Below are 21,716 nucleotides of genomic sequence, written 5' to 3'. Positions count from 1 at the left end.
TAGAATATCAAGGATTCCTTTTCTCTCGAAAATTATAAACCAATTATTTTATCATTTTGGTTATTTTCAAAAAGAGATCTTCTAAGTCTTAATATTGAACGTCTTAATATTGAGCCAAAATATTGAACGTTTAGTTAAAATAAATTACAGTGGGACCTCGATAGAGTCCAATCTCCAATCTTTCCGTACAGAAGTAGATCTTGAAAAATTCGAAAATCTATTTGAAGATCCAAAAAAGAGACTTTCTTACTTCTTAACACTTTTGCAAGGTGGCGGAAGTAACATCCTGTTCGAATTTCGAAGTGCTCAAGTGTCAAAATGTGACGGTCTTCACATTTTTGTGAGGAAAAAAACTGAACAACGACGATTACTGTTCTTGTCCCATTATGCAATCACCCCATAATCACTGAGTAACTCTTTTGCCAGCTTTTTAGTGTGATATTTGATAAATTTTCCCCACCTTGTTCGAAAATTTAGTATGAAAATTCGAAATTGAATTTGAATTCTTCGAACTTCAACGACTTTTTGTGCAAATAAAGTTCCATTTACCTTTCATCCAAGACACTATTGGAGAATCAAAATCTACTTGTGATCGAGCTCAATAGAGTCAACAGATATTTTTTTACTCTACGAAATCCGATAGAGTCAACTTGGACCCAAATTGACTCCGATAGTCAACTTTTTCCTTATTATATTGAACTAATAATATTATGTGATTTTATTATGATCTTTTCGAAAAAAAAACAGTCTTTTTGTGTATCAACGTAACACTTAGAACAAAAGAAAAAATATTTATATAAGAACATGGTAATTTTCTAATAAAATTCGTATATTAACCATGTCGTCAGTTAAATCAGCATTTGTCGTAACTTTCGTTTGACAACTTTTCATGAAACGAAATTTTCAGTTCAGCATTATTTTTCTTAAAAATGAGCCCCAAATGCGATACTTTTGAGTCAAATTAATAAAAGTGGCACTAATAAACTGTAAGTTAACTCGAAAAAATCTTTATAAAATAATTTAAAAGCTGAGATATTGAGATATAAATTCGATGAAACACAATAAGATTTTATCGTAACTTTCATCGTTTACAAAGCCGTAACTTCCAGTGCATGGAAATCTTGGAAGTTACGACAATTTTCAAAAATGCATTATATCAATTTCAATGACTCTGGTGATAATAAGCGCCTTTATTTGACTAAATTAATTAATTAAACTCTAATTCCTCTCCCTAAAAGCTTTCTGCCTAAAAACTGTCTTTAGAGATTTGGAAGAATTTGTGAACGTTTTAATGAAAAATATTACATTTTTGCTGCAAATTACAAGCCATGCAAACGAGCAATAGAAGTTACGGCAAATGGTGATTTAGAGAAAATTTTGTATGAAAATTTGTCGTAACCGTCGTAACTTCCCCAAAAATAGAAGTTACGACAAATTTTGATAAATTTTTATTAACTAAGGCCACTTACGATAATTTAAAATAATTTTAATGGGCTTATGAAACTTTCTTTTCCTCAAGTGCGTTTAGTAAACAATATCACGCCGATTCTAAATATGTATAATATTCCAAAATCACAAAAATGAAGTTACCACAAATGCTGATTTAACTGACGATGTATAATCATTTTCCAAACAAAATAATTTTCTTTTCGTGATTTTAAACTTTTTAACCGATTAAAAATTCTCTAGTCTTTTCTCTCTTGTATTAAGATTGTTTGATTAGGCCTATGATCCTAATGTAAGGAATTTTGAGCAACCATTAATTTGTGGCACAAACAAAACAATATGAACTCGAATTGCAAAGAAAAACTCACAGGATAATAGAATTTTTAAGAGTATCGTTGTGAAGAAACTTTTTTTTTCAAATTTATTCAATCTTTTTAAAGAACTCACTTCTTTAAAAAATGACCGTCATTAATGATCATAAAAATTACGCTCCTAAAAAAACGTGTAAATTGTAAGCTAAATTTTGAATTTAAAACATTAGTATCTCATAAGAAAATTTGGATGTTTAAAGAGGAACAGAAAATTAAAATTGCTAAGCAAAAGACGCGGTTAAAATTTCCTTCTTTTTGTACATTTAAGATATAAGTTCTGAATGGTTAAAGATTGGAAATTGGAAATGGAAGACTTGGAATTTGCAGACGACCCCCCATAAGTCAACTTGAAGATTATTAATACGACCCTCATTTCCACCCCACCTCTCCCCATCATCTTCCGAAAACAAAACCGTATGACGTGTTCTCTTATAATCACAAAAAATACAATTTTGGTTGTTAAAGAGAGGGGTGGAGGAAATGAAAGTCATATTAATAATCCTCAGGTTGACTTATTAGAGGGTCCTCTGAAGACGCCAAGTCGATATCTCTAACCATTTAGCGCCCATATTGCAAAACAAGAAGAAAATGAAAAGAATTGGTTTTATTGCTCTTTTCGAGAAGCTTAAAGCTTAGAGCCATATGTATGGCATAACAATAAATTTAACAATCTCTTCTTTTATACACTAAAAGTTTAAATTATATTCTAGTTAATAACGGTAATTGCATTAGAATTTTCAATAATTAAGTATCTACCGGAGCTTTTATAAAAAAAAAATGTGAAAAAAAAGAAATCTTTAAAACAGCACTTCCTTATCTTAACATCATGGTGGACTTCAATATTACTACAGGGAGAGTAGTTTACACTTAAGATATTTAATAATAATAAAAATATTCCGTAAAATCATTTCTTAATCTCCAACTTCTACCTTAGCATACGACTTTTTTGGGCCAGAGGGTTTAGAATTTATGGATTAATTAAATAAAATATTCTACTATCATGTTGAGTTTATCAATGATCTAGTACAAACATAAAATAATACCCCTTTATATAAAAATTTCACATTTAAATTGATTTTTTTTCAGACTCCGATAGTGTCAACGAATCCAATACCGCCAACAGGCCTGGAAATAATTAGTTGACTCTATCGAGGTCCCACTGTACTTACAAAATATTTTTCAGCCATACGTCAAAAGGACAAAAACATCGCTCCTTGGAAATTACAAGGGGCCAACTAATTTTGAGCAATTTTTAGGAGACAGCATAAAATTTCAATTTTGTGTAAGTAATTGTCTCAATATAATATTTGAACAAAAACTATTTATTTCTTTTCTATTCGTCTGAGCATAAATATCAAAACTTTCATATCTTTTTATCTTTCAAATTATGGTTTTTTTCCTAAGTTAGCTCCTTGTAATACTAAGTTATTGTAAAATTTTCCTAAAATAGGAATAACAAGGGATCAACTTGCAGAAGTTTGTCCTCAGTTTAACAAAAAATTGAACGAAAAAACAGTAAAATTTAGAAAAAAATATTTTTATAAGAAAATTTTGAGACTTATAATTATTTAAGAAATTATTAGAAATGTCTAAGTGTTATAAAATTTTAAAAACGCAAAAAAAGAAACAAAATTAGCCCCTCGTAATTTCCAAGGAGAGATAATATATATCGCTCCTTGGAAATTACAAGGAGTCAACTCACTTTTTTGCGATTTTGAGATTCTAATGCACTTAGAAAGACAATTTAATAAATTTTCAGATGATATAAGTCATTAAATTTCGTTATTAGAAAAGTTTTCAAAATTTTAATCTTTTTGATCACTTGCATAATTTTGTTTGAAGTCAAGGGGCACAAAATATATTTATCGTTGCATTTTTTGTGAAACAGGGGACTAACTCAAGCAAGTTGATCCCTTGTCATTCTAATTTCAGCAAAATTTACACATCACTTAGAACGACAAGGAGATAACTCATTAAAAAACATATTTTGAAAGGCAAAAATATAAAAGTTTCTATGTTTATATTAGTGCTCATACAAATAGAAAAGAAATAAATTGTTTTTGTTCAGTCATTAAATTGAGATACTTATTTACACAAAGTTGAATCTTTCATGCTGTCTCCTGAAAAATGGCCGAAAATTAATTGGCCCCTTGTAATTTCCAAGGAGCGATAAATTATTTTGCTTATTTATTTTAATAGTGTTTTATCTCTGTTTACTGGAAAGTAAACTTAGAGCTTTCGATCAATACCAAACTTCAGGTCACCTGACCCCTCTGACCCGAGCTATAAGAGTCCAAAAAGCCAGTGATAAGCCTAGATCAGCTTATAGAAGTGCGATTCCTTCATTGCAAATTTGGATTGTGGCAAACTCGAACGATATTTATACATAAATAATGCAAATTTCGTTTAATAATTCTTAAACTATGACTGTATCTAACTTATTAACGTTATAAATGAGGAAAATTGGATGAGAAATGTATAAAAGTGTATGAAAATCTTTAAAGTCGATTATCTCGGAAACTATGGGAGATAGAGGCCTCAAACCTTATATCCATTTAGAGCCTCCTTCAGGCTTGATATGTGCAAAATTTCACTTGAAAATGAAAAAAATTAAATGAAAAATGCATAAAAGTGTCTGAAAATATTTGAAGTCGATTATCTCGCAAAAAATTCGCGTTCCACGAAAATACGTGAAAAAATTCGCGTCCACGATGATCCGCGAAAAAATACACGCCCGCGAAAATTCGTGAAAAAATTCGCTACCCGCGAAAATCCGCGAAAAAATACACGCCCGCGAAAATTCGTGAAATAATTCGCGACCCGCGAAAATCTGCGAAAAAATCGCGACGAAAAATTCGCGCCCGCGAAAAACTTAGTGACCCGCGAAAATCTGCGAAAAAATTCACGCCCCGCGAAAATCCGCGAAAAAATTCACGCCCGTGAAAATCCGCGAAAAAATCGCGTCCCACGAAAATCTGCGAGAAAATTCACGCCTGCGAAAATCCATGAAAAAATTCGCGGATGTTTTACATAAATTTCCTTTACCTAATCCTTTACTGGCAGTATCAATAGCAGTAGGGGGAAGTGGGGCACCTTTGAAAGAGGGGCACATTTGAAATTGGCATTTTTCACCTATTTTTAATTAAAATTGAGCTTTATCGTGATATAATTTAGCAGCACAAACATATTGAGAAGCTAAATCGCATTTTGATATGGCTCAGTTCCACGTAAACATAGATGAAAAATCTCAATTTCAAAGGTGCCCCACTTCCCCTAACACTATACACTTGACTAGTGTCTCTTGAAATTATACATAATATAGAGTCAAAGGAACCTAGGCACAGTAAGAAATTATATCCTGAATCCTGACCTATTGGCACCCATTTTGTACCATTTGTACTTAGAAATTTGAACACCTATCCATATAGAAAATGGTAGATTAATGACAAAATGTCATATTAGTTGCATTTTATTAGATACATTAAATAAAATTCAATATTTTGGCGAAATACCAATAAGTGTTCCCTGCCGAACAGGTGTTCCTTCGACTCTATGCTTCTTTACATACACTTTATCACGATAGGTTATGTTTAATCGTAAACTTGTTACTCATTTTATTTTTCTCATTTTAGTTAGCATCAAAGATTACTTTTTAATTGCTTTTATTCGTTTATTTCGCAGTTAAATGAGTGTCAATACAGCGACACTTCTAAAGGATCCCCGGTGACCCTTTCATTTTAACCACTGAAATTTTACGGACTAAATATTCTCAATGATCAGCATGAGTCTATTTAAGGCCTTACTTAATGCTTCACTTTTGTTCAAAGCATTAACAGTCTTGTAGGTTCCAGAACTAAAGTTTAACCATAGGGCTTAACTTCTCTAATATCTTACCAAGGAAGATTTTTGGGAAAACCTTCCTAGGTTTAGGACTTTAATGACAAATAATGCATTAGATATTTTGAAAAGCCTGTAAATACTTCTTAATATTTAACTTAATTTTAATAAATTAATTTAATTTAGTTATTCTATTATGATTTAACGATTAAACTTAATTCTGATGAGGGTTTTCTCTGTTTTCTCCTATAATAAAATTTTCGAAAATCCCTAAAGTCCAGTAGCTTCAAAATTAAAATCTAAAAAAATCAAGTTCTTTTTAATACGATGATGGGTAAGTTTATGGATAATATTACTATTATGAAATATTTTGAAAATAATGCTAGAGAATCCATTATCATCAGTAATTTTCATAAAATATTGTTGGAAAAAGTACAAGTGCATTTTTTCGTAGAACGTTCTGATTATGGTGCCTATAAAACTTAATTCAAAAACCACAACTCCATTTTTCCCTGCAAATAAGAAAAACCTTATTCTTACCTTTGATTGGTGATTCAAAGTACCGCAAAAAATCAATATCAACTTAGAAAAACTGAAACCATTGAGGACAATAGAAGCAGAAAGATCATCCTTGGAATACACAATACCCTGACCATTACATTGAATCTATTTTTTTATTGTTGAATCTGGAGACTGCTGCGAAAATATGGTACAAAGGATTCTTTTGGATACATAATTTTTTTTTTTTGAATATTATAAGGATCATAACGGAGGATTAAAACGGACCACTTCTAAGTGGAAGAAGGGAGCCTTGAGCCGAGCTGTTGCAAAATATTCAGCGTCTAGATTGCTGATAATGTCGATGTCCAGAATTATGGTGTTGATTTTGATTCTTACGCCAGTGCTGATGCTGGCACTTGTCAGCTCGCCTTAGCACTTCAGCATAGGATAGATCCAATTTCTTGAGTTTCTGAAGATCCTGCGACGCCGTACTCGGCCGGAATTCAACGGCACTCGTGTCTAGTTCGTTGCGACTGCTATTGGCAGTAGATGGGGTGGATGGGGATTGAGAAACACCACGGTTGCTGGCCTGCTTTCCTGGCCACTCGAATCCACTAGGACTAAGATGGGCTAGATCCACGGGACGCATATCGCGCCTCTTTCGTCCACTGCCCGTGGCGTAAAACACCTTGGGCGGAGATGGGACTCCAGCTGGAGAATCTGATCGATCTATGGCATGGTTGCGACGATTCTTCCTGTGCTTCTTCTTCACGTTAACACTCACCGAGAGATATTCAAGGGGTTGGCGCTTGTATGGCGTCAGGATGCGGCCATCCTCAACAATCTGTCCAATTGGTGGCTTATTCTCCTGATTTGCATGCTTCTTCTGCTGCTCAATCTTTCGACGTTCTGTCTTGGTGATGCATTCAGACATTGCAACTGACTGCTCTGAGATCATGGAGGACGTTACACTGATAGCATCATCCTGGATCTCTGGTAAGTCTTCAGTAGCTGGGGTAACTGGTGGTACTTTAACATCGGTTGGGGGATGGGTGTCGTCCAGTAAAGGTAGTTTATCACCCTCATCCCGATTCTCTGCAGCTTTCTTGAGCACAGCAAAGATCTCCTTGAACAGCTCCCGATACTCTGGCCTGTTGCGGAATCTAGATCCAATAGGGCTTGCATCGTCGTAAATGCTGAACTTACAGTCTTCCCCATCTGCAATGGTGCAAAGGAAAGATCCTGCACGCTCATCTGTTTGAGTAGATTTGTTGCTGGTCTCATCGGAATATCCTGAACTTGTAGTCTCGGTTTCGGAAAAGTCAGTTGGTGTTCGCAGAGTGGTCTTTCTCCTGGCACCAGTACTTTTGCCATTGTCAGCTTGAGCAGTCCTTCTGCCACTTCCCGTAGCACTCTCTTCGTCGGTGTCCTTGGTGTGAATTGAACTATAATCTCCGGACATGTGACTATCCTCTGTCAGTCCAAGTACTTGACTACGACGCTTCTGTTCCTCCATAAGGGCTTCATATCGCTCCACGAGCACCCGATAGGGATTAGCAACGGGAGCCGCTGCCAAATCCAAACTATCCGGTTTGGATACCTCCTGCAAGAACACATTGCAATAACCATTAAAGATTTAGCTGATCCCGTGGGCTTGGTGGTTTTATATTGAGGATGATAAGACAACATCAACATAGGGATAGTTAGTCACTCTGTGTTAGAGTCCATGGTCACACAACAAACCAGAGGATTGTCGCCACAGGATTTGCCCACGAGATGCCATTTAGCATGCAATTCATCTTCCTCTTCAGCACCAAATTAATCACTATAGGATCTGTTTTTTTTAGGGAGGATTTTTGGGGAACAAGAACGGTAGTATATTTTAGTTTATAGAGAATGCTGTGCAAGAGCTATATGTGACGGCTCAGTGTTCGAGACATTAGACGAAAATAAAAACTTAGTATTTACATAAAATAAAACAATAAAAAAAATAAAATCTAGAAATAATAGAAATCAGTCCATGCAATAAAACAGAATAAATTAACTCCTTTCCATTTTATCTTTTCTTTTATTTCCATGTAACATTCTTTATCAAATGTCTTTTTGTACAGCGATTTTTTCTTCTCAAAAAAGGCATTAAATTCTAAGTTACTATCTCATTTTCCTCGTATAAAAAAAATATCACATTTTATGTGTCTGATCTCTGTCTTTTTCTTGCTCAATGCTAAATACTAGGAATTAAGATACTAAATCTGTTTCTTTTTTTTAGAAAAAAAATCCTTAAGATTAGTAGTTTCGCTAGCAAATTTGGCACTGTCTTTTAGTAAGAACTCTTTTTTTTTTGTTTTTTTTTTAACATTTCCTTCCAGCATCACACTCCAGAGAAAAGACTTTAAACCTTCCTTAATTCTAATATTAATTAGAGTATCAAATAAATAGTATTTTGGCACATTAAAAAAAAACAATTGATTAATGAAATGATAAATAACTCATGTTATGCTGGTAAATTTATCAAAAGGTACTGAATGGTTATCATTTTTTTTTTCTTTTCAAAAACTGAATTGCCTAACAATTCAATTAATGGGTTAATGCTTTTCCTCACAAATCTTTTTCAGAAATATGGTTTTTACATAAAATCAAAATTGTCATAATTGGGCAAACTGATCATACGATAAATAAGGAGTGCTGGCCACTGTACAATCTTTAGGATCCATCGAAAAAAAGCTAAACTCCTATAATGTAGCCATAACTCAAGCAATAAAGAAACTAACGACACTGGCAATTCATGCAGATATTTTGTCAGGTGCTCACAAATCGAACAACTCGCCTATAAAAAATAATAATATGAAAGAAAATCATACTGAAATTGTGTTGAATTTTTCTAGAAAAACAAAAAAAAACAAAAATTTTATAATTTCTTCTTAAAATAAACTCTATGCATTTGAAAGAAAGACATTCAGGAAGGTGTGTTTATGGGTTAATGCAAATTACACAATTCACAAAAATTTTCTATCAACAAAAATACACGTTAACGGCCACAAAAACATGCAAATTAAATAGTTAATTTTCTAGTTTTGCTAATCTCTCAATTACTAATCGCGTATTTTCCTCACTCATGGGTTAATATTCTTTCCTTCTACTTAAGTTACAATAAAATCTTAAAAAAGACTTTCCCCAAATGATACGTCTAAATTACGATAAGAAATCAGAAAAGAAATGAAAATAACACTTACGGAGACTTTCTGTGAATCCACCAACAGAAAAAAAAATTTCGACATGAATTTCTTCAATAAACTTTTGTATGTATATGATAAAATTGGATTTCGCAAAATGAAGAAATAGAAAAAATACACAACCAATTATGAAACCAAAAAAAAAAGATAAACCCAATAAAACCAGTGTACCCCTCTTTTCACGTGCTCACTTGTGCAGAGTTATTATTAAATGAAATTTTATCGAAGAGAAATGAAAAGTACAAGTAATATGTAAAACATGAATTTAAAGCCACGGAAAATTTGCGTGATAAAAGCGTGATTTTCGTCCTAAAAATAAAAAGAAGAAGAGAAAGAAAGAGTAATTAAATAAATTGTGTAAAATGCATGTGAGAAATTTATGGGGGGAAAGAGCAGTGCTTAGTTTATTAAACAAGGAATATTACTGTGCCGTGGTGTTTTAATACTAAAATTGCTCAATTTGTCTCTTTGTTTGGTTTTCGAATATTTTCGTGAAATATCTGAAAGAATACTTTAAATTTAATTGGTTTTAATCCGAAAAGCTATCAAATTAATAAAATGGCTGTACTATATATAATATTTAGCACATGCATGTACTAAAATAATTCATGGCTGAAATTTAAAATTTTCGTGTGAAATTGTGACACAGGACAAAATCTACAAAATAGATTCCATTGATCTCATTTGGAATACATAAAATGCCCATTTCTCAACAGTGTTTGAGACCTTCCTTGGGACATAAAAAATAGAATATTAAATTAAAAATATAAGTTTGTACTAAATAATGTAAAATTGGAAGATATTCAAAATATCCACATTCCTCATACAATGCGACTCCAAGCAGTAGAAACTATATTTTATCTAAAAAAAAACACTTATATCACGAAATGATATTTTACTCAAAGACAACCGTTATATCTCAAACATCCTATATAACATACCGGCAATAAGTCCGTAGACTAAGTAAGAAAAAAAAGATTTTGGGAAAATTCAATTCTATTTGTCAAGATACGATCTTTAAAAGTCGATATAGCGTTTTTATCCCGTCAAAAAAGAAGACTTTCGAAAACTCTCAAAAATATCCCATAATTTCAGATTTAAGTTCGTCATTTGAGTGAAATCGTTAATCAGTAAGCCATTTCTTTGGATAAAACTGTCTAGAGTCCTGGTCTTGCGAATATGGCGACTGGACGACCAGTTCAAACACAATTTCGTACAATTTTGCTTCGTTTTGGATTTTTCGGTTTTGGTCTGAAGTGGGCAAAAGCTGCAGCCATTGTGCGAAGAGCTTCTTCATAACCAAAATATCATGTAAGATGTTGAAGAAACGGTCATATTAACTAACTATCTTAATTTTACTTTGGGATCGTTCAACACAATATAATTGATTTTTCGATGTTTTCTGAAATATTGACATCTTGTCGACATCCAGATAATTCAACGCCACTTTTGCTTGTAGTGCAACAATGAAAGTCCGAAAACCAAATCCGAATCATCCTACTTAACGGTGAAGAGTCCGGTTAATAATAATTATCTAATTTATGTTTGGTTTGGGTTATCATTTTCATACGTAAATAATAATGTTTAATCAAAAAACGAAACTCGGAATTTTCCATTTAAAAAAAACTTTGGTTGATTGATTCTAACAGCTGTAACTTTTTTTTTTTTTAATGCAACCGAAGACCTTAGTCGGGAAGGCTCTTCTATGAATTCAATTTCCCAGAGGTATTAACGGTCCTTCTGGATCCCTTTTCTACGATGAAGTACCTTGAGAACTTGAGAACTAAATGGCCCAATTGCTGTCAAATTCTGACACATATAATTTTAAAGATGGCTGATTCGAGATATATTCAAGTTTTTTTTTTTATAGTGGTTCCATGATGCGTCAGTCTATGGACCCTACATGTTAAATAGATGAAAAAGCCCCTTTTTATTTACCCTATAACATTTCAAAATAATATTGATAGTTTAATTGCATGAAGAACACTTATGGCCTCAACACACTAGAGAAATTTATGCCTATATATTGAAGCAAGTTCCCTACTCTTGTGTAGAAAAGGCTCTTCAATATTAACATTAATTTCTCTAATGTGTAGAGGCCATTATAGAACTAACAAAAAGTCTATTAGTGTAAATAATTTTTGCACTACTGGAGATATACTGTTATAATAAAAGAAATTATATAATATAAAATCAAGGGGTAACTCATTTCGGAGAACTCGAGCCAATCCGGCCAGGGAAATCACAGGAAACTCGGGGAACCCATATGTTTTCAGGGAACTCATGGGGAGTCCGGAAAATCCATACATTCTTCAGGGAACTCCCGGGGAAAACACGAGGAACCCATACAATTTTCAGGGAATTCATTATATTTTTTTCAGGGAACCCGGGGAACTCATATATTTTTTTTCGGGGAACCGAGAACTCGAGCCACTGTAATTGCTTATGAATAACCCCTTGTATAAAATGCGTAATATTATTTTTTCAATACAATATGACATTGCAAAATATTATTCTCTTCCATTTAATTGTCAAAAGTTTAGACAATTTGTATTTTAAACAAAGATTTAGCACAGTTATAAAATTATGCTCCAAGCAGAATATAACACGAGCTATCTACGTAAGATCTCAAACACTGTAATAGAATAGATATGCCATGTTTCTAATCTATAGTTTTTTTTTTTAACTTTGTCATTGTTTAATATTATGTCATCCAAAAGGAAAAATTGCTGTCTGTAATTGCATTAGGACAGTCATGTTCTAAACTTCGCCAGTGTTCAAATAATTTCAAAATGGCTCCATTATTTTTGAAAAGAACGCCTGAATTTCGGAAACTAAAGAAAATCTTATGTGTTTATAAAAAAAATCATATTTTATGCAATTAATTAATTTGTAATGCGATTATTCTTAAGTTATTCTGGAACACTTTAGATTGCAGATAAACAATTTATTAATGATTTTTATTCTCACACTCTATCTTCTTTCCCAGCAATACTAAAAAATACTCTAATGATTAAATTTAGGCTAGAGCAATTAAAAAGAAAAAAAAGAAACACTTTAAAAAAAATCCACGAAGCTTCATCACAAATTGATTGGTCACGAAATACAACATAATTTGAGAACTTTGCAATTCAATGAAGTGCCAGATGAAAACTTTTAAAATTGCTTTAATTTTGACTTTGAAATTCCAATTTGATGATCCAAATGACTTACCATTTATAAATTACAATCGAAGATGAGGTGAATGAAATACAAAATAATTCATAGAGTTCATAAAAGTGAAACTGCTAGTTGGATCACTTATCATATTGATTGATTGTGACTTTTCTGAGGCACTTTCTACAATTTTGCCAACACGAAATCTCTTAAGGCCGTACCGGTATAATTTCGTGATTTAATTCTCACAGAAAATATCTCACGATAATACCCTAAAACGTCTATTTGTGTAAGTGGAAAAGAATGAAGCACAAGCACCACAATTAATCACAGCAATTGACATAGAACTATTGAGAATTTCGAAGCCAATATCCATTAGGACAGAGGGTATGAGGTGATAGGCTTGAAAGAGCAGCCAGTTGAAATAGGAGAGATAAGAGATTGAAATTGATGACGTATTTACCTTTGCCGGTGGTGGGCGATACACGTGGTCACTTTTCTGCGAGCTAATGAGCTCAATCAGACTACGATCATCATCCTCAGCATCCACTCCCATCAGACCATCATCTTCGTCTTGCTGCAGGTTTTTATCATCCACCATCCTCAAGCAGCGACTGCACATTTGACCTTGTCTGGAGATTGTGCAATAAAAGCATCCGTGAAATTGATCAATCCGTAAAGTGATAAATCTTTCCAGATACTCACCGAACTTCCTCTAAAATGGATAATTCATCGTGTATGGACTTCATCTCTTCATTCGCATTCGAATTCGCCAAGCGTCCTTGTAGAGTCTGGTTCTCTTGAACTAAAACAAAAAATACATCCTCTTTTATAATACTAATATAGTTAGGGGGAGTTGGGTTGGGACACCTTATAACACTGGTAAAAATAAAAGGGTCAAATTGACCCTTTTCAAAAGGATGGATCGTATTTGACCCTTTGAAAGGTTCACTTTTGTGTCTCTTGAAATTTAGTATGGACATTTATCACGAATAATCATGTTTTATTGTAAACTTATTACTGATATCATATTTCTCTCATCTGAGCGAACACCAAAGATCACTTTTTCATTGTTTTTTTATTCGTTTATTCCGGAATTAAATAGATGTCAAAACCGTGACCCTTTCGAAGGGTACCTGGTGACCCTTTCAAAGAGTCAAATATGATCCATCCTTTGGAAAAGGGTCAATTTGACCCTTTTATTTTTACCAGTGAAATAGTATATTTTTCTTCCATTTTTACAATTTTTAAAAGCAACTAGACTGCACCATGATAAAATTTAGCTCCAGAAACTAATTGTAAAGTTAAATTTAAAATAAAAGAAAAAAGTTCTCTTTTAAAGGTACTCCAATTCAAAAAAAGATTCCCCACTTCCCCCAATATTTAATTATTTTAAGTATTGATTTTTTATATTTTTCAAATTTCCTTCCAGATTCCCAATGTCCCCAATGATTAAGAAAGTATTTTAAAGTTTGGTAAAATTAAAACGTAATTTAGATTCAACAGTGTTTTTCATAATTTGAAGAGTTTAAAATTCAAAAATAAAACCCTATTTCTTTTTAGTTTTTCAAAAAAAAAATCAAAAAACAAATGATTATCTACATCTACAGTGTTATAAATTTTTATCAATTTTTTTTCTAAATTTTAAAATTCAGAATTAAATTCTGTTTAGAAATATTCTATTTTATTAATATTTATTTTCAGCTAAAATTTATTTTACAAAAACGGTAAAAGGCTTTCTTGTTACTGTCTCGAATACTATTGCAAATAAGGCAAAGCTCCAGAAAAAATCGAGATATTTTGACTACCGTCGTAGCGGATGACTTTGCACGTTTTTTCGCTGTTTTTCAACTTTACCCTCTAAAAGTGGATAGTTAAAGTGAAGGGAAGGAGGTGAATGGGTAAAATTATTTGTATTCAGTTGTTAATAAATGGATTTCGTGCCACTAGCATTAATTTTATAAAATTTTACTATGTTAAAAAAATCAAGAAAAAAGCTTGCACCTGGGATAAGTTGCGGGTAACTTTGCACTTTTTAATAAATACTAAAAAATCAACAATTTCTGATATTCTGAAACAACATTCTGAAAATAAAATGAAGATCTTCACATCTAAGGGTAAGATGCACGAGATCTACAAGATGACGTGGTCGCCATCTTGATTTGACGTTTTTGTCCGCCATTTTGAATAACTGTCAAAACTTAAAACTCGTCCTATTGGGCTGAAATTTTAGTATGTTGTAGCTGATGTCAAGACCTTTTTAGAATGTATCTATGTTCTATTCTACATCTAGCCCCTACCTAGATACAAAGGCTCAAAATTTAAAATTTTATGATACTCATATTTTGGCGGTCTTTATTTTTTAATCTTCAATATTTAAAACCTAAACGAAATGCTTCAGTAACCATTAAAAATGGTTGAGACTTTTATTTTATATATTTATTTACTCTTACATAATTTCAAAAAAGTAAACGAAAAGTGTATTTAATTATTTTTTATTTTTTATCTTTGCGAAAACAGTTTTTAGATTCTCAAATAATTCTCAAATAAACAAAAACATTACTATTCTTTTTGTTTGTTTGTTAGATCTCATCGCCTAACGATAACGCTATTTTTTTGTGATCGTTTTGATAAAAGAAGCTTCCTGTAGTTCTGTATTCATGAAAATGTCAAAATTTTGAACTTGGAGCCCAAATTTCCAGACAATCGCTTGACCTAGGTCGGATTTTATATATGTTCTGAAAAGGCCTTGACATCAGCTAGAACATACTAAAATTTCAGCTCAATCGGGTGAGATTTTTGTTTTGACAGTTATTCAAAATGGCGGACAGAAACGTCAAATCAAGATGGCGACCATACCATCTTGTAGACCTCGGTCATTTTATATTAAGTTCCCATAAAATTGGATAATTTTTAGCCAAATACTTCTATAATAAAGCTTTAGAAAGACCATAATATGCAATTTTATAACATAAATCATGCGTTCTTAGAAAGATAATAGTGAAAAAAAGTATTGTTGCGAATAATTAATTTTATTATAATTATTCGCGCCAAATAGGAGAGTAGAGATGCTGCTTGCTAACAGGTGGAAAAGCAATGCAGGGAGAATTGTTATCCACCTGAAATTGTTGGAGAAATAATTAATTTTAGCTCAAGATAAAGTTTCTTTATCTTAAGCTAAAATTCATGCGAGCACCACAAATATATGGGGCCTAAAGGGGAAGGCCAAAATTTGAATCCACAGAATTGACTTCAGTGCGAAAAGCATAGGAATCAATTACTCCAGTCTTTCTGAAGACTATTTTTTGATGCACCAGAGTGTGAGGCAAAATATTCGCCCCGTTCTAATCCCCCTCCCATCCTTTCCCAGGAGTGTGTTGGAGAGAGTGTGAGGCCAATTTGTCGCCCCGTTCTCGCCCCGTCAAATTATTACTCAGGAGAGAGTTAGGAAGAGTGTGCTGGCAAAATTCGTTGCCCCCTCTTAAGATAGTGTGTGGCTTTCGGGGCCCCGTTATCCCAATACAGGAGTGTGTTGGTAAAATTATTACCCCGTTCCCTTAGGCGAGAGAAGGAGAGTGTTGGTGAATTTGTTGCCTCCTCTTTCTCCCCTGTTATCGATAGTGTGAGGCTGAATAAGGCCCCGTTATCACGAGCAGAAGAGTATTGGTAATTAATCACTCTCTCCCTCAGGAGTAAAAGAGTACAGAGATCCAAACTCTGTGAAGATTGTGTGGCAGTACAGCCCCGATCTTTGTTTAGAGAAGACTGCACCACGCGATTTCCAAATTGGCGGAAGATAAACCCCAGGGAATACCGGAGGCTCCCAGAGAGCCTCTAGTCGGGCCAGCGGAGTGTGAGGAGTACCCCCAGTACCCAATCTTCTACGGGAAAGTGGTGAAAACTCAAGCCAGCCGGCGGAGACAAAGACGACGTCTCCAAGAGGTGAGAAGAATTCAGCAGTCGTTGCCTACAGGAGTGGTGAGAGCGAAGGAGAGGGAGATAGCTGCTGAGAAACGCCGTCGCCAAGTGGCTGCCCTCATAAGAGAGGAAGATTTGGGCTTTCCACCATCCCCTGACTTTCCGGGTGAAGAGGTGGTAGAAGAGACCCCTGGGGAGACAGACGACGAGATTCCAGTGTCGACGGAACAGGGGGATTCAACCTCTAAAGAGATTGTCTCTGAAGAAGAGGAAGTTATTCCGGGTACCCTGCTCAGCGAAGTTGCCCAAATTGGATGGTTGGGCCCCTCCCCCACCCAGTCTTTAGAAGAGTGTTGGCCTTCCTCCCATGACGAAGACGAAGAAGAAGCCGAAATTTGTAGAGGAATCAAGCGATCCACCTGCTTCGAATTCTCCTGTCTCTCGGATTGGGAGAAGTCAAAGTACCGTTTGCTCCACAACGCCTTGCAAAAAGCAGCCTCTGAAGGGCAGACAGCGCGACTTCCGCTGGTCGCTGGAGTCCCTGCAGCACCCCCCTGTCGAGCAACGGGAGATAGCCGGAAGCTCCAGGCTGACTTACAGCTCGGAGAGTTTCCAAAGGAGATCCCTTTGGAACCGTCAGAAGCAGCTCGAGATCCCCGGCTATGTTTATGATTTGAGGGACCTTTTGGACAAGAAGGCATCACAGAACGTCGGAGCGATCGCGAAGAAAACAGCCTCACAGAAGAGAAGGGAGAGAAGGAGGAAGCTTAAGGCCGCTTTGGAAAAATCAAGGGCAGGAAGCCCCCAATAGATTGGAAGAAGTTATCCAGTGAATTAAAATAAATCATGAAATAGTTAAATAAATGAATTAAACTTAATACACGATTTATTGTTTGAGAGTTGAGATAGTTCCTTGGGTCTACTGGTCGACGTTCCTGGCATTCGATTGTGACGGGTTGGAGATTGCCCCATCAGAATCATAACAGTATTTTAATAAAAAATAATGAACAAAATCGGAGTGGATTATTCTAGCCAGATAAATTTAGATTGGATTTGGGCAATTTACTACTCTGAAATTGATTTTGGAATTGTACCTTCAGATAACTTTTTCACGGAGCCGTTTTTTGACAAAATACCTATATTAGCATTTCATTGACTATTACTGAAACTACAAGAATCCTTTTGGGGATCATTATACCTTACTTGGTACATAACATATCCCTATATACTTTAACATGGTAAACCGGATCGGCGAAGACCATCAATAAGTGCTAGAATTTATGAAAGTCTTACGGATAGCAGAGTGCAAAGTCACCCCCCGAGTGCAAAAAGTCACCCGCAACGACGACGGTACCAAAGATATGCTTAAAGACCTTAAAGACCTTTATCCATTGGGAGCAATTTAGTGGAAAATATCATGCTTTTGACACAAAATGATACCCAATGTACATGAACATGAACATTCACTGGATATCACTTACTCAATCAATCATTAATTCATTCAATTTATTGAAACAGAGTAAGATATCTCTGATTTTCTCTAAAGGATTTTCTCTAATAAATAAAAATGTGATAGTTACTGATTGAAATAAGTTGTTCCTCCATCTCGGAGTTTCTTTGTTGTTCACACATGAGTTCCTTCTTGGTATTGTTTAAGTCACTCATCAACTTGAGCAGCTCCTCATTTTCGTGAATGCTGTCCTCTGTAGAATTGGCACTGGGTCTAATTGTTCCATTGGTTGGAAAATCAACAACATCTTGCAATCTCACAGAGAGACTGCTCAAGTCGCCTAGTTCATGGTTATTTGAAGAATTCAGGGAATGGGAGGAATTTTCTCTCACATTTGCATTGGAGGCCTGAAAAGTTCCACATAAGAAAAGCTTTAGTCTGAAAGTAAGTTAAAGAAAAAACAAGGAAAAGGGAAGTTGACTTGCAGACGCGCGAAAACATCAAATGCACACGATTGCATTTGTACATTTCCTCAAATGAAGCATATTGACTCGGCTAATTAGGTAAATGAGGCGTTTGAGAAATTGCAAAGGCGGAAAAAAATTTGTCTAATTCGCGAGAAATGCCTCAAAAGAAATGAATTTTATTTAAAAGAAAAACATCAAATATACCACTCTAACAAAAAAAATTTATTCCCCCTTCCCCCTCCCACCAAAAAAAACAACATTATTGTAAATGGAATGTTGGTTCTTTCTCAAATATGTTTAAGACATCATACTTTGCAAGCATAATTGGGGGGTTTCAATATGATGTTCTTAGAGGGACACGGGCTATTAACTCGTGATTTATTCGACATACTATTCCGAATTTGGTGAATTGTTTGAATTCTTTTCGTAGTGTCTGAAATATTTCATGACTTTCATGAGCTTTGACGCATTATAAATTCACCAATTTTGCCTTGACTCAGATATTTCTCACCACGTGTTGTAAAAAAAATGAATAATAGATTTTTAAAAAGGCATATTTAGTGATAGCATTGTATTCTTTCTATGAGAAAAAAACTTGCAGGGCATGGCTCTATATTCTATTCATTTTGAAAATTTGTATTTGCTTTATTTTCCTTCTCATTAACACATTAAAACGTTGCCACTTAAAGGGAAATGCATAAATTAGAAGTGAGAAAAATTACTTTTTTGAAAAGAAATTTGTAGAAGAGATCTACACTAAAATGATATTTTTTAAAATGTATTATATGTAATATTATTTTACGGTGTGAATTTGAAAATGTAAAGAGTTTTAGTGGGTTCAAATTTCTCATCAAACTCAATATTTAGAAAAAAAAACTTCCTAGATTTTTTCCTAGAACCCATAACTTTAACTCTTTGAGAACAAATTAGGTAATATGTTTTCCCTTAAATATCATTTTTTTATTTGTATTTAACGTATCTTTTCTTTATGTGAATAAAGGATTAACAAATCGAGGGAAAATACTCTAACTAATCCAGAACTGTGAATGTTCTAAAAACTGCTCAAAAACTGAAAATAAAAGAATCTGATAAAGGCTAGTTATTGCTTTAATACTGTGCCATACCACCTTGAATAAATTGATATTTTTTCAAACTGCATTTGTAAATTATAAAATCAAAGTATTCAATCAGTATATCATATATTGCAATTCTAAAATATTTTAATATTAAAGAAAAATTCCAATTTAAGATGGGATTCAATGGTTCATGCCCTTAGTAGTGGTATAGCCCTAAGGGCCCAAATAGACTCAGGCTGATCCTCGAGAATATTTAGCATGTAACACTTGGAAATAAAGGATAAGGTAAGGGAAATTTATAAAAAAGGAACTCTAACTGATGTTACTAAGTCCTCAGTGTATGACAGTTTAGGATAAATCTTTACTGACAAATTTTACAGGCTAAATACTCTCGAGGGTCAGCTGAGTCTATTTCGACTCTTAAGACAGGAAAAATTTTGCAAATGTTGAAAAACTCCTAAGTTAAATTGATTTTTTTTTTTAATTTTATATTGAACTTTTTTAAATAGTTTTTTAACTCAATTATAATTATATTCAATTCTTATTAATAGTTATAAGGTAAGTGTGCCAAATTCCGGCCAGCTTGCAATTTCGGTCACCTTTTTGTTGTTCCTCGAATTTCCATGAACTTTTAGATTTTACATACTCTAACGATTATACAATGCAAAAGAATAACAAAAAATGTAGCTTCGACAAACGAGATGACGTGCAAAAATGACGTGGAAGAATTCCCGAAGGGCAAGGAACTGTGAGAATGAAGGTGGTCGATATAGGGCACCAAAGCTATGTCTACATTTTTATTCATTTTAAAATGTATTAAGAATGATTTTAGAGTAAATAAAGACGATAAACCCTTTACAAGGTTCCTAGCAACACTCATTTAGAAGAAAGAATAAAAAAACCAATTTGAATTTAAAATATTACATTTCAAACTTAAGACTTTGACCTTTGCATGCAACTATGCCGAAATTTGACACACTTACCTTAATTGATAATAAAAACCAAAAATTATAAAAACTCATAAATAGATTTAAATTTTTTAGCTGTAAAAGACTTCAGCTTTCTTTACAAGGATTACTCCAGGAAGAATTTCTAGGCGAATGTGCTTCAAGTTCACTAAAGATCTTGAAGGATTCCTAGATGTCATAGATTCCTAGAGTTCCTAGACCATTAAGTAAAATTTGAAATTCCAAACAAATAAATTTAGAGTTCAGACAACTCATTTAAAATTGGCATTGCATAAAAGAGGAGAAAAAAGTTAAAATTAAGCAGTAACAAAAAAAATTGAAACAGTGGATATTATCGTCCAAATTTTGGCAAAAGGAAAATAAAGGGCTTTTTATTTTATCTGCAACAATTTTAAATGTAAATAATTATATAAATTAAACCCAGTTTTGCAAAGATTTAAGTTTTTTATTGACTATAATTAGATGTTTTACTGATCATTGCTCCTTTTTAAATTTTTTACTACCCATTTTGATTTTTTTTACTGCTCGTTTGTTTTTTGCCTTTAAAATTTGCTTAAATAATTTAATAAATAATCTTCAAAGTACTCTACAATTCCATATTTACAAAATTATTCAAGTCCGAACTTCCAAATTGTAGGGGAGACTGGGGTAAAAAGTCACAAAACGGATATTTTATTTTTTTACTAGCTACCCGAGCACTTCAGAAATTTTTAATTAATGCAGATTTATAGGAAATTTACCGCTCTACAACTTTGTGGAAGTAATTTTTGCTCTATTTTGTAAGGAAATACGTTTATTGAGCCGATTTCTAAAAGGTGATTTTGTGACAATTCTCAAAAATGCTGGGGCAAATAGTATCAGGCATGGGGTAAAATTACCACATTTTGATACGCTTTATTACGGGCTCCCGTAACTTTAAAAAATACCTAGATGACATATTTGCATAGGATATTTATTTCTCTACACCTCTGTGCAACAGATTTTTTCCTATCTGAACGAGAAAAGCATTTTTAAAGTTATTTTCCAAAGTCTATTTTTGGCAAGAAAATTCTATTCAACCATTCTGAAAAGGCGAAAATGGCGAATTGAGCGAGATGCATTTGACGAAATCTGCCGAAGAGTTGCCGAGTAAACGTCACTCAAGTGAAAAATATAAACAAATTAAAAAAAGGAAGAAGTGTCTAGTACAAAATAGAGTTTTTTTGAAAAAAAAAAAATATTTATGGTGTTTCTGTTGGCTGGTATCGAACTATCTCAGAGCCTGAGATATTCTAGTGGTTTTTTCAGCAGTTC

General features: G+C 33.6%; 1 protein-coding gene across 7 annotated transcripts in view; it reads right to left on the bottom strand.

The window, feature by feature from the left end:
- Positions 1-6,309: 6,309 nt before the first annotated feature.
- LOC129805327 (cerebellar degeneration-related protein 2-like) overlaps positions 6,310-21,716 on the bottom strand; it is a 70,730-nt gene continuing 55,323 nt past the window's right edge. For all 7 annotated transcript variants that reach the window (XM_055853169.1, XM_055853170.1, XM_055853165.1 and 4 more), the window contains 4 exons: positions 18,043-18,319; positions 13,250-13,349; positions 13,008-13,176; positions 6,310-7,758 (listed from right to left, as the gene is read on the bottom strand). In XM_055853169.1, the coding sequence (XP_055709144.1) occupies positions 6,490-7,758; positions 13,008-13,176; positions 13,250-13,349; positions 18,043-18,319 (1,815 nt within the window). In that variant the 3' untranslated portion in view covers positions 6,310-6,489. The remainder of the gene's footprint in view (positions 7,759-13,007; positions 13,177-13,249; positions 13,350-18,042; positions 18,320-21,716) is intronic.

This window comes from Phlebotomus papatasi, chromosome 3, assembly GCF_024763615.1.
Source record: "Phlebotomus papatasi isolate M1 chromosome 3, Ppap_2.1, whole genome shotgun sequence".
Lineage (NCBI taxonomy): Eukaryota > Metazoa > Arthropoda > Insecta > Diptera > Psychodidae > Phlebotomus > Phlebotomus papatasi.
The sequence above is the reverse complement of the archived record's forward strand: the minus strand, read 5'-3'. Positions and strand labels throughout refer to the sequence as shown.